Raw genomic sequence first — 11,871 nt, 5'->3', positions numbered from 1 at the left:
TATATATATATATATATATATATATATATATATATATATATATATATATATATATATATATATATATTAAACTCATGTTTTGCAATTTGAATAAATATACTGTAAATTGCAAAGGATTCCGAAAGAGTCACATGATTTTCATACTTTTAAAAGATACTTTTATAATGTTTGTTTGCTGTTTCCTGATGCTTATCAAAAACCAAATATAGAAAAGCAAACAACTTGTTTTGCTGAAGTGCCTCTATTTGACTTAGTTTTACAGAAAAGCAAATGCTATATGTTGAGTTGTGCTAAATTATGGTCTGTATAATGTCATAAAGTCATGTAATTGTAAGACGAAATTCATAATGAGAAATTGTTTATAAAATGTAAATATAGGGAAGACGTTAAGGCTTACACCCACTAGGGGGAGCTGTAATTTCTTTACATTCCAAATTGTGTTACCGAGACCTTCAGTAGAGCGTTGAAGCTGTTGATTTTAAATCATATATCAGTGAGGACCACGTTGAGAGAGACAAAATGATGGTAGTAATTGTGGATTGTTCTTTGTGGATTTCTTTCTTTTCTCTTTGTTTGTTGATTTTTCTACTTTTATTTTCTCAACAAAAAAAAAAGGATTGTTTGTTTGTTTATACCGTATGTGTGCATTTTAGTAATTTAGATTTTGACCACAGGGTTGTTTGTTGAGGGACAGGGTGGGATTGGGAAATAAGGGGGTTAAAGTAGATTTTGTATATAATTGTTTTATTATACATGTATCAATAAAAAGTGTTAATAACAAACAAAAAAACATTGTCATGAGTCTGTGTTTATAAATTGCGTGGTTTTTTTTTTTGTTAAAAGGAAGTTATCATGTTTACGTAATCAGTGACAACCGCAATCCAGAGGTTGCATTTTTCCATCTAACATTACAATTGCATTACATGGTTAGGTTTAGGTTTGGGGTTTGGGTTGGGGTACAGATAATGAAATGCAGTATGCAGTCCTCTTCACTGTAGTACATTCTGTACAGCTTAAAGCTATTCACTTCACAACTCACTTTTGGCACCCCATTGTGGACATTTCACCTAGAAAATGGAGCTCACACTGCTCATACACCCAACAACACTTACCACTTTGGCCACTGGGGGCAATATTTCTCATTTCCGTCAGCACAGACTGAATTTATCTAAAGAAAAATCAACGTACTGCTCCTGATTTGCCTGTGAAATCAGTCAGCATGTAACCAGGGTCGCATTAACGTACCATGGGGTATACTGTTCTGAGAATCACCTGTCCCACCAGTTCTATGGACATACGCTAGACGGACAGCTTTCAGAGCTGCGCCACATCTCCACATTTGTTTCAGAATCTTCCACTAAACACTTTAATGTGCGTTTCTTCCATGACCGTTGACTGTTTTGGGGGAGTCCAAATTTTGGGTTGTGAACCACCAGTTGAGAACCAATGCTCTATAATAATTTTCATTTTCTATTAACTGCCATTGAAAGGCTTCAGGCTATCCTGCACATTTATCAGATGATGATCAGGGCTGGAACCACTACAGACATTAAAGGGAACATGTGTCCATAACATTTAGATTAGTTATCGACCGAGATGGGTTTTAATGAGTTTCTAAAACTATTACATTTGGTCCCCACCAATACTGACTATGTGGTTATAGATTTGGTGTTGAAAACTCACAATTATGGTCAACCATAATGGCCTCTAATAATTGTTAAAGGCCTTTGTGTATTATGTCCATTCATCATCAACTCACATCTTGTAGAGTGATAAAGAGTGTCCAAGAAAAAGTTCTGTTTTTCAGTCCTAGTCATCATTGGCTGCATTCCATTCAATCTCTGGTTCATCATCTAAACGCAGGATGAGATATGACAACAGCTGGAAGATGTTCTGCCACAGCAGCAGAAATACATAGATGTAGAAGTCACTGACATCAATCTGACAGTGATCACCTGCAAAGCTAATCTCACACACACACTGGAACCTGTTGATCAGGTTACGACAGAAGCCTCCATTAAGGCAGGGGTCAGATGCACATTCGTCCACCTCCATCTCACACCTGAGAAAACAAAATCAGTAATGTATTATGTAAAGGATAATTTTCTTGTGTTTATTGTATTACATGTGGTACAATCTGTGTACTGTAAAGTGTTGATTGTCTAGCTGTAAATGTACCATCCATCCAACCAACATCCATCAATCCATTCATCCATCAAACCATTTTCAATTCATCCATCCAGTCAATATCCATACACCCATATATCCAACCATCCATCCATCCATCCAGATTACCATGAGGGGTAATGCTGAGGATCAACCCTTCAACTCTACAGCATTAAAGGCTTCACAGAGGTACTTCCGACACAGAGACTATTCAAAACTGCAATCACCAAAACTCGATTTTACAGTTTCTAAAGAAAATGCTGCATATATTCTTCACTGAAAGCAATCTCAGAATGCATTGAGCTCTATATGTATGTTGAAAAGACTGCTCCCAGTCACCAGCATATGTTGTGTTTTGGATTGGTGTGCTGGTGTCCCCACTAGGCTTCATAATTAGATTAACCATCAAGACTTCCTTGGTCGGCCAGCATCACCAGTTTAAACATGCTGGTAGATCATGGTTGATTACTAGCAAGACCAACACAAAACCAGCAGTAATCAGCATAACACACCAAGGATTTATGTTTGTCTAAGCTTGTCTTTTCAGCTGGGTCACACAACTATGAGTTGGTATCACACAACAGAACCTGGATACAAATTTATCAGTTTACTGAGGGGGGAAACAGCTTTGGGATTTGAAAGGTATGTGGTGAGAAGTTTCTCTATGGTTTAATATTCTAACCATTGTCCAGTGAATCCAGGTAGACAGTTACATGTGTCCACCACAGAGGAGCAATTCCCACCATTGAAGCAATTATACTTCCATTTCTCATTTCCACAGATGGACACTGGAAGTTTTGGGTATCTGGATAAACAACACGGGATAAGGCTTAGTACAGATTCATTCTATTTAGGCTCATTTGCACTTTTAAAGCTATGATAAGTAACCATTTTAAAAAACAAACCACACTGGAAAGAAACCATAAATAAGAAGGATACTAATTTCAAACAGAACATTTTAAAAGTGCTGTAAGTTAGTTCATTGAATGTTACACATAAGAACCCTACAACTGTATTTAATGATGGGTGGCCAGACTCAAGACTTGGGTCTCAGTGTTGACAGATAGCACTGAAATAGATGTATTGAGATATCACACCTATCTCTGTGACAGCAAAAAAGAATCAGAGGAGTGGCCCACTTTTTAGACAATCAGAAATGTTCTCTGCCTGTTAATCACTTTGCATGTGTGGATTTGTTGACATGTCTTTAAGGGTTTAATTCAATGGTTAAGTTTGATGAAAGTTAGTAAAACTTCCAAAATCACATACAGCACCTTTGATATACATTACAGAAATTTCAACTCACGGAAACCTGTCGATATACCATGGAAGTTCTGGGACCCTCTCTCTGCAACAGAAATGTAATATTATACACAAAAATCAAAAAGAAAAAAGGTTTTCTAAGAATGTTTAAACTGTTTCAGGATATTGCAGATTTCAGAGGTAAACACAAAGATACTCCCATTGTATGAGTGGGCATGGAAAACAGAATCACCTGCAGTAAGGTCCTGTTGTGTTTCTTGGACAGAGGCATGCATAGCGTTTCAGACCTCTGAGGCATATCCCACCATTACTGCACTTGTGGTGGGCGCATATGTCCACCTCAAATTCACAGCGTAGGCCGGTATATCCTACATCACATAAGCACTCATATCCTCCTGAGACCACTCTGCAGGTTCCATGAACACAGGGGTTGGATGTGCAAGAGTTGACACTAACCTCACACATTTGGCCATCCCAATCAGATTGGCATTTGCAATTGAAATGGTTGAACAGATCCTCACAAACTCCCCCATTCTGGCAGGGGTCAGGCTCGCAAACATTGGATCCCCAACAGCCAAAGTGAGGAATGCCAGATGTTCGTAGAAACTGTTCTTCCTGGGGTCTGGGCATGTTCATCTCTGTGTCACTGTAATATGGCAATGTAAGACCTCCAATTTCAACTAAACCAAGACATCCAGCAAAGTTACCTTCAAAATCTGACCCTAAACCCCCCAAGAAGATGTCCACATCTTCTCGCAGGAAATCCAGATCTTTTGAGGCAAATAAGGAGATTGTGGGCTTGTCCCAGCGTTCATCCAAAGCCATTTTCCATCTGGATGTCTCTAGAGCTGGGATGTCCATGCTGCAGTCTGCTCTGTGCCACTGGCCATCACTAACCAGGGCTAGGCTTCGTGCAATTGCGAAGGAGGTCTCTTTTTCTCCCTGCAGCTCTAAAAGCAGGTGTCCATCCTGGATTGAAATGGTAATGAACTGTGAATCTCGCTTGGCATGCAATAGAGTAGCATTTTGCTGCCTGGTTCGGAACTGTATTGAAATGTTGCTGAGGTATCGCCGTATTTTTCCATTGCCACGATAGGTGATTATGGGACTGTCACTGCCAAGGCTCACATTGGCCACACCTGCAACAGACAGGACATCGATGCTCTAGTATATTTACTCTTTGTTCTAATCTGGGTTCACACTGCATTATATTGGCCACGATTTTGCCATTTGAGACAAATTTCGGGGTTCGTAAATAATTTTTCTTGTCATATGGCAAAATTTACAGTCTTTGATCATTTAGTGGGATATGTTTACAGATGGCTGATTAATTGCTTTTGCAATGAATCTATGACTATGGCAAAGTTCAGGCAGTGTCAAAAAATTTATATTTGATGTATTTAGAAAGTTTACAAATGGCTCATTTATAGAGGTATTTGACTCTCAATTTGGTACTTTGTGGGATTGTTTTTGCACAACTTTTCTGTAGGTTCCCTAATTAAGCCATTGCAGGATTATGCTGTACATACTATAACATGATGAATACAAGATGTTATTGTTAAATTTACTGAAAAAAGCCCTGCAATTTGTTACAGATACCAAAAGCCACCAAAAAATTGGTCTCAAATCTGGATGGTTAAATCCCAAAAGTAGCCTACCAAACAGTATTACTGTGTCACCACAAAGTAATAAACAGACCACTTTTATACTTCGAAAGGGCAACTGATGCTCTAAGCACCATATTACCCATCTCGAAGAGCCATGACATGTGTTTATGTCATTATCAAGCTCCAATACCCTGTCTCAGACAGGGAAAAGACACATGTGGTGTGCTAAATTCATCAAAGGATAATCTTTCAAGGCTTGCATAAATCCCCTCCAGTAAAATAGCTACACATGACAGTTATCAATTACACAGCTGAACTGAAGACAGGCAGATGCATTGCTATTTACACACAAACCCTATTTGTACGTCATAGTTCAGATAAGGACAAATGCTTTAGCAACATTTACACACATACTCGTACTTACATTCAAAACCCTGACTGTGTGCTTGACATATGGCCGTGGAGGGACATGGAGACAGCGCACACCACTTGACTTCCTCACAGTGCTGTCCTGCTGTATTGGGTGGGCAGCTGCAGGTGAAGTCATCCCACATGGAGTAGCACACACCTCCATTCAAACACGGATTGTTCTAGAAGAGATAATGTAATCATTATTTCAGAGCACAATTTCCACATAAAAATTTTTATTAATTTGTGAATTGGTAAATCATGAAGAGGACAATTAAATTTCACAATGTTTTTGTCTTTCTCATTATTCATAGCAGTGTTTCTCAAAACCAATTACGAATAGCCAGAGGATCTGTGGAAAAGTCTGAAGTGTGAATAAGCAAATCAGCTACCATGATACAATCTAAAACTATTGACTAAGTCTTATCAAAATACAAGTTCAAATCAAGCAAATACTAAATATGTGAAGTTTATTACAAAATATACAGATATCTACAAAAACTCTTCTTGATAAAGAAACTGCTAAAGTTTAGTAAGGGTGTGGTATGGCCAACTCCCATTTCCATCTATGATTGGTGTGTAGCACTTTGCCCAGAATTATTTGGCTATGCAAGATTATTGAATCTCATGCAATATAAATGTTGGCACTTTGTCTGTGAAGGTATTCTGTGCTTACACTGCAAGAGTCATCGCCAGTACACCCATGTGTGACTTCCACCAAGCTCTCGAGCCTGTAGGAGCTAACCGGGACACTGATGGGGTAGAACTGCAGGCGTCTGGTATTTAAACGCAGGTCTTGGATACAGCCCTTGAAGTATCCCCCGAAGGCCAGTGATGCACGCCGGTCAGATAAGCCCCCCACATATACTAGATCTCCAGTCTGGACCAGGACACTGCGGGTGGGAATGCAACCTTGGCTCTTAGCAGACTGAAACAGTGTTAGGTATTCTGGTTCCACAAGCACGGTTATGAGATGAAACTGGCCATCGCTGACCATTTCCATTCCAAGCAGGCTTTCAAAGTTGTTGATTTGAACTTTGACCTTTCCAGCCTCAAGCCAGACACGAAGATATTGACTGGTACTGTTGGAGAGGACCAGGAGCAGCCCCTGCTGTCGGCGTGTACGCACAAACATGGACACCGTAATACTGTCACCTGGGGTGTCTTCCACAATGAACATAGCGTAGCTCTCCAGATCTTCATTTCCAAACCTTGCTGTGAAATACTCTGATAAAGTAGGCAAAAATAAACCACAGGGTTAGAGAAATGTGCAACAGAAAAGAGCATATAAACATTTTTTGAGGGTACAAATACAATAAATGGTCCTAACTGTAAAAAACTAAAAACTATTGGTCCTTAATGGAACAAAAGGCCCTAAATATAATAACTATTGGTCCTAAATGTTATAAAGGCCCAATATATACAGTATTAAATATTTATCATTATTGTAACAAAAGGCCCTATATGTTATATCTACAAATACTAAATAAAGGCCCTAAATGTAATGAATATTGTCCTAATCGTAATAAAGGCCCTATATATAAAAACTATTAGTCCTTAATGTTACAAATGGCCCTAAATGCAATAACTCTTGGTCGTAAAAGTAATAAAGGCCCTAAATGTAATAACTTTCTGTCCTAAATGCAATAAATACAGTATAGAGTAAAATAACTATTTTATTTTAATATTAATAATTAAACAAATGTAATAAATATTTGTTTGTTGATTAACAAAGTTCGTAGTGACAAGTTGAAAACAATTAATCTTTAGACCCAATATCAAGGAAATTATAAACAACTAAAGTGATTCATTGTATAGAAGAGAGCAGCATCAACACTCTCCTTTTGTGTTCCACAGCAGAAAGAAAGTCAGACGGGATTGGAACAATATGAGGGTGCAAACAGAATTTTTGGGTGATCTATCCCTTCAAGTAGAAAAGTGAATACCTGCAAAAAATTATTATTGATCTATCTCTATTTACCAGTGACCAGAATTCAACAAAAGTATCAACACAGAAGTTAATTGTTTAAAAAACCTTCTAAATACTTGTTCCTTACACTCAAATATTTGTTTGCTTGCTTATGACACTGTGTCAGTTAAGGCTCAAATCAATAATTAGTGGCAACTTTCTTGGTAGGGCCTGCATTAAAGTAAGCATGGATTAAATAAGACTTTTAACACCACGTTTCTTTAATCCACAGTGCAGGTGTGATTGGTTTTATCCTTACATTTGCATTAAGCTTGCGTTTGTATGTGTGTGTATGTTTATGTCTGGGTATTTTTTTTTAGCACTGTAATCCAATTTTACATCTTGAGACTAAATTCAACCCTCTCGGTGGTGCTAAATTTAAACGCTTTGCCTAAGCAGTGTTATTTTCAATGACGTTGTTTTAGAGATAATTGGCGACCAGGAAGATGAACATACATTCTTAATGATTTAAAGGTTTATTTTGTTTTAGTGTAACGGGAGTCAGCTGGTAGGTAGCTGTGCCGTGTGTAAACCTCACTCCCCTGGCCTCAAGAGGCGCATTAGTGACTGACAATAGAGGCTGTAGCTTTTAGCCTCCTCGTTAGCACGCCCGCCTGCCATGCCGGAGACACTGGTTTGAATTCCATTCGGAGCGGGTCGAGCAGGACAGGTTACAGTGGTGCCATGAACCAGATGGGAGTGAGGTTTAGGGTGGTGAGTGTAACAGTAGCCAACTGGTAGGTAGCTGTGCAGTTTGTAAACCTCACTCCCCTGGCCTCAAGTGGCGCACTAGCTACTGACGCTAGAGGCTGTAGCCTTTAGCCTCCTCGTTAGTGCACCCGCCGGGTGGTGATTCTGCACTTATCAGGCTAATTAAGCATCAGAGAGGGATAAAGGCAGACTGCGGATGGTGGTGCGACAGAGAGAGATCGTTTACGAGCAGCTGACCATCGTGTGTTTTTGTTTTTGTCTTTTGGTTTATTTCTTCATTAAACTATTATTTATATTGTCAAGCCGGTTCTCGCCTCCTCCTTTCCCTTAAATCCCTTTGCAACCAGTTACATTAGCAGCACTTTAAATATGAATTTGACTAGCACAGCCTATAGTAGCACACCCTTAAGTGTCACTTAAAATAATTTACTTGCCTTTCCTGTGTAAAGTTATATCCAATTTTACAGCTTTGTTGCCATGAAAACCTAACAACATTAACCGTAAACCCTAAAAGGACCTTAAAAAAATGATGATTTTAACAACTGTGCAGCTAAAAAAATACACTAATTTCAATAGAAGATTTAATGTAAGTTCTTTTATAAAATTATAAACTTCACATTTCTGACTTTAAAAACCTTCAAAAATTGGCCCCATTCACTTGTATGTTATAATTGACACTGTCATTGTAAGTGCCTTCCTGTAACCTCAATTTTTGCTTTTTATAAAAAAAAGGAGGGCCAAGTCGAAATTAATTTTTGTGGTAGTCAACATAATGCAACAAATGCTGTCAATTGAGCTCAGCTTGTCTATTCCTTTAAGCGTGGCTTTAGTCTCTAAATACTTTTTTGGGCCAGTGTACATGATTCTGCACATTCTTCATGCAGTCTACCTTAGAACTCATTCATTTATTATTCATGAAAACTAAAGAAGAAGTTAATAAATGATCATACCATCTAAACAGTGTTCACCCTCATAAGGTCGATGACATTCGCAGCTGAAACTCCTCCATCCAGTCTTGACACATCGGCCTCTGTTCTGGCATGGGTTTTCTTTGCATCTGTCCTCATCACTGCATCCCTGTTTCACATTTAACTGCTTAATCGGAGCCCTCTGCCCTGATCCAGGCAATACCACTTGTGAATCCAGCCACATATCTCGAATACATCCCAGAAAGTTTGAAGCAGTCTCTTGCTCTCCTATTCCACCAATGTAGATGTTCTGGATCACAGTCAATTCAGACAGACCTGAACCCAGTTCGGGTTCTGCTCTCTCTATGTGAACTTCCATGTTACAAGTGTTCCCAGGGCAAGATGGGTCTTTAAGATTCAATTGAAGCATGCTGTTTTGCAATGAGGCCTTCACTGTGTGCCACTGCCCATCAGAAACTGTCAACTGGACCTCCACTAGAATCACTTTAGTGTCCTGGGCTCTCTGCCATGTATGGCGTAGTTGCCCATCCACTAACTCCAGCGTGAGAAGCTGATCTTCAACTTGGCATTGGAGAAGTGTAGCTGCTGCCTGTAATGTGCGAAAACTCAGAGTGATATTCAAGAATTCGAAAGCATTTGTGAGGTTGGTCTGGATCTGCATAAAGCCACTCTTCTCAAACGAGAAGGTTGTGGACGTCTGGCACTTTGTTCCAATGAAACCCTCAGGGCAGATACAGCTGTATCTATGGCTTCCTTTACTAAAGTATGGATAGCATGTGCCACCATTCTGGCACATGTGAAGTTCACAACCCAGAAGGACTACCGTGCAGTTTGGCCCTCCATAGAGGGGACCATTTTGGATCTCTCGGGAACAGTGACATTTGTAATTTCCATCCTCGTTCTTGCACACTCCACCATTCATGCACGGGTTCATATCACAGCCATTAGTATTCTCTTTACTGGAAACTCCTGAGGCAGAAAGAAGCAAGATGTAATATTTACTTGGCAATTCATGACTTTTGTTTTTGGTGTGTCAAAAATGTTGTGTCATAAAAGTAATTCACAAAAACTTGTTGACAATCTTAGATTATGACATGGGTTTTCAAAATGGGGTCTGTGAAAATTTTTTTTTTAAATGATGGCAAAATTATTGTTGAGGTTAATTAAATATTGGATTTTAACATACAAACCAACACATTTTTCCTTAAAAGCAATACTCCAAAAATCATCAGATTACGGGAATATTCCGGTTAAATACAAATTAAGCTCAATCAACAGCATTTGTGGCATAATGTTGATTGTCACAAAAAATAATTTCAATTTGTCCCACCTTTTATTGAAAAAAAGCAAAAATCGAAGTTACAGTGCGGCACTTACAATGGACCATTTTTTGGAGGGTTTTAAAGGAAAAATGTGAAGCTTATAAAACCATAAGACTATAATTCTAAAAATCTTCTGATATAAAAAATGAAGAAGAAACATTCAAGATCCTTCACTATTTCTTTGTCAAAAATGTAGGTCTGTGGAGGTTTCTGCAGAGTTCTACAATTGCCGTGGGGGCTTGTCAATATGACATGTTCAATGTACATGTATTATATTTAAATTATATATTATATTTCATACAGTCTTCAGAACATTGCTGTGTTGGTCAATCCATGTAGCCAATATAACTTTCAATCACTTTTAATTAATTGTTCTGTGAAGAAAATATAAAGAATCTCCAGGACTGATAAAATCTCTTGTGTTAGGATTTATGGAATAATAGCATTGTATCTTGTTGAATAATTATGCATAGGCTCAGCACTGCAACAATCATAGAGATTTAACCATAGATTATTAGTGGTCAATCAATATGGGTTTTTTCTTGCTTAGGCTACAATTATAGTTTCCATCAAAATAATCAATGTTACTGATTCTACCAATTACACCTTACAAACCACAAGCAAGTTTCTACCATAAGATCTTGATGAAATCTGTGTTACCTGCACGTAGCAAAAGAATGATCCAGAGAGATGTGCTCGCTCTTGACATGATTTCAGTCATATGAGGTTATCAGGAAAGATATCTATAACTGGCTTTGTAGTGGACAGGCCATTACCACCTGCAACTTCCTTACTGCTTCCTCATTCATGTGTGTTTAGGACTGACCGCCTTCACACTGGGTTCACTGCAAGCTTTGGGATTATGATAATGCACTTACATGTCTAATGAACTGGTGCCAGGCCAGGCCAGTGACAGGTTTCTACAGCTAATCTGAGAGACCTCACGCATCCTCGCCTTATGTAATATCAGAGGTGCATTTTAAGTCCATAAGACAGATAGGATTCCTTTGTAATCTGAATGAAGCTATTGGTAGAGCTCTATAACAAAGGAATACTTCACTGTTTAGGTCTTGCTTTGTGTAAAGATAATTGATTTAACAAAGCAGGCATTCTTATTCTCGTTCATTTTTAATATTTTACATACGTGTGTATTTCTATACATAAATAATACATATCAAGTGGGGTCCAAAAGTCTCAAACCACAATGAAAAATTGGGATGTTTTCATTTAAACTGGGAAATAAACAAACGTTTATTTATTTTTTTTATAAGGATTCTGGAAATTTTAAAAACAAGAAATGTTCTGACAAAATGTAAAATAAATATTTAAGACTTTTCTCTATTTCTAGGTAAAAAATGTAAGCAAACTTGCGACACTGACCATGTTGATTGCACTGTAGTAGGCTATATTTTCATGTTCACTTGTTTTTAAGTAATATTTCATATAAATGTATTGTATAACTTGTATAATTATTGCATAATCAATTACAGGCCTCA

The 11,871-nt window shown here is 38.1% G+C and overlaps 1 protein-coding gene across 1 annotated transcript; it reads right to left on the bottom strand.

Annotated features, from left to right (window-relative positions):
* Window positions 1–807: 807 nt before the first annotated feature.
* Window positions 808–11,174, bottom strand: LOC127645467 (protein crumbs homolog 1-like). The gene is made up of 8 exons (XM_052129093.1): window positions 11,036–11,174; window positions 9,075–10,022; window positions 6,121–6,671; window positions 5,461–5,626; window positions 3,662–4,568; window positions 3,473–3,514; window positions 2,849–2,971; window positions 808–2,062 (listed from the first exon to the last, which is right to left on the bottom strand). Exons 1-8 carry the CDS (start codon window positions 11,094–11,096, stop codon window positions 1,810–1,812), a joined length of 3,051 nt encoding a protein of 1,016 aa, XP_051985053.1. The 5' UTR covers window positions 11,097–11,174; the 3' UTR covers window positions 808–1,809.
* Between the last annotated feature and the right edge of the window lie 697 nt (window positions 11,175–11,871).

The sequence above is a fragment of the Xyrauchen texanus genome, chromosome 6 (assembly GCF_025860055.1).
Source record: "Xyrauchen texanus isolate HMW12.3.18 chromosome 6, RBS_HiC_50CHRs, whole genome shotgun sequence".
In the NCBI taxonomy this organism is placed as follows: domain Eukaryota; kingdom Metazoa; phylum Chordata; class Actinopteri; order Cypriniformes; family Catostomidae; genus Xyrauchen; species Xyrauchen texanus.
Note: the sequence above shows the minus strand (reverse complement) of the source record. Positions and strands in the feature narration are given on the sequence as shown.

Excerpts from the sequence above, each read along its gene's own strand:
- LOC127645467 (XM_052129093.1), bottom strand. The coding sequence starts at position 11,096 with ATGACTGAAATCATGTCAAGAGCGAGCACATCTCTCTGGATCATTCTT. Across the intron at positions 5,627-6,120 it reads CTGGCGATGACTCTTGCAGT|AACAATCCGTGTTTGAATGG; the intron begins GTAAGCACAGAA and ends TATCTCTTCTAG. Across the intron at positions 2,063-2,848 it reads CCTGGATTCACTGGACAATG|GTGTGAGATGGAGGTGGACG; the intron begins GTTAGAATATTA and ends TTGTTTTCTCAG.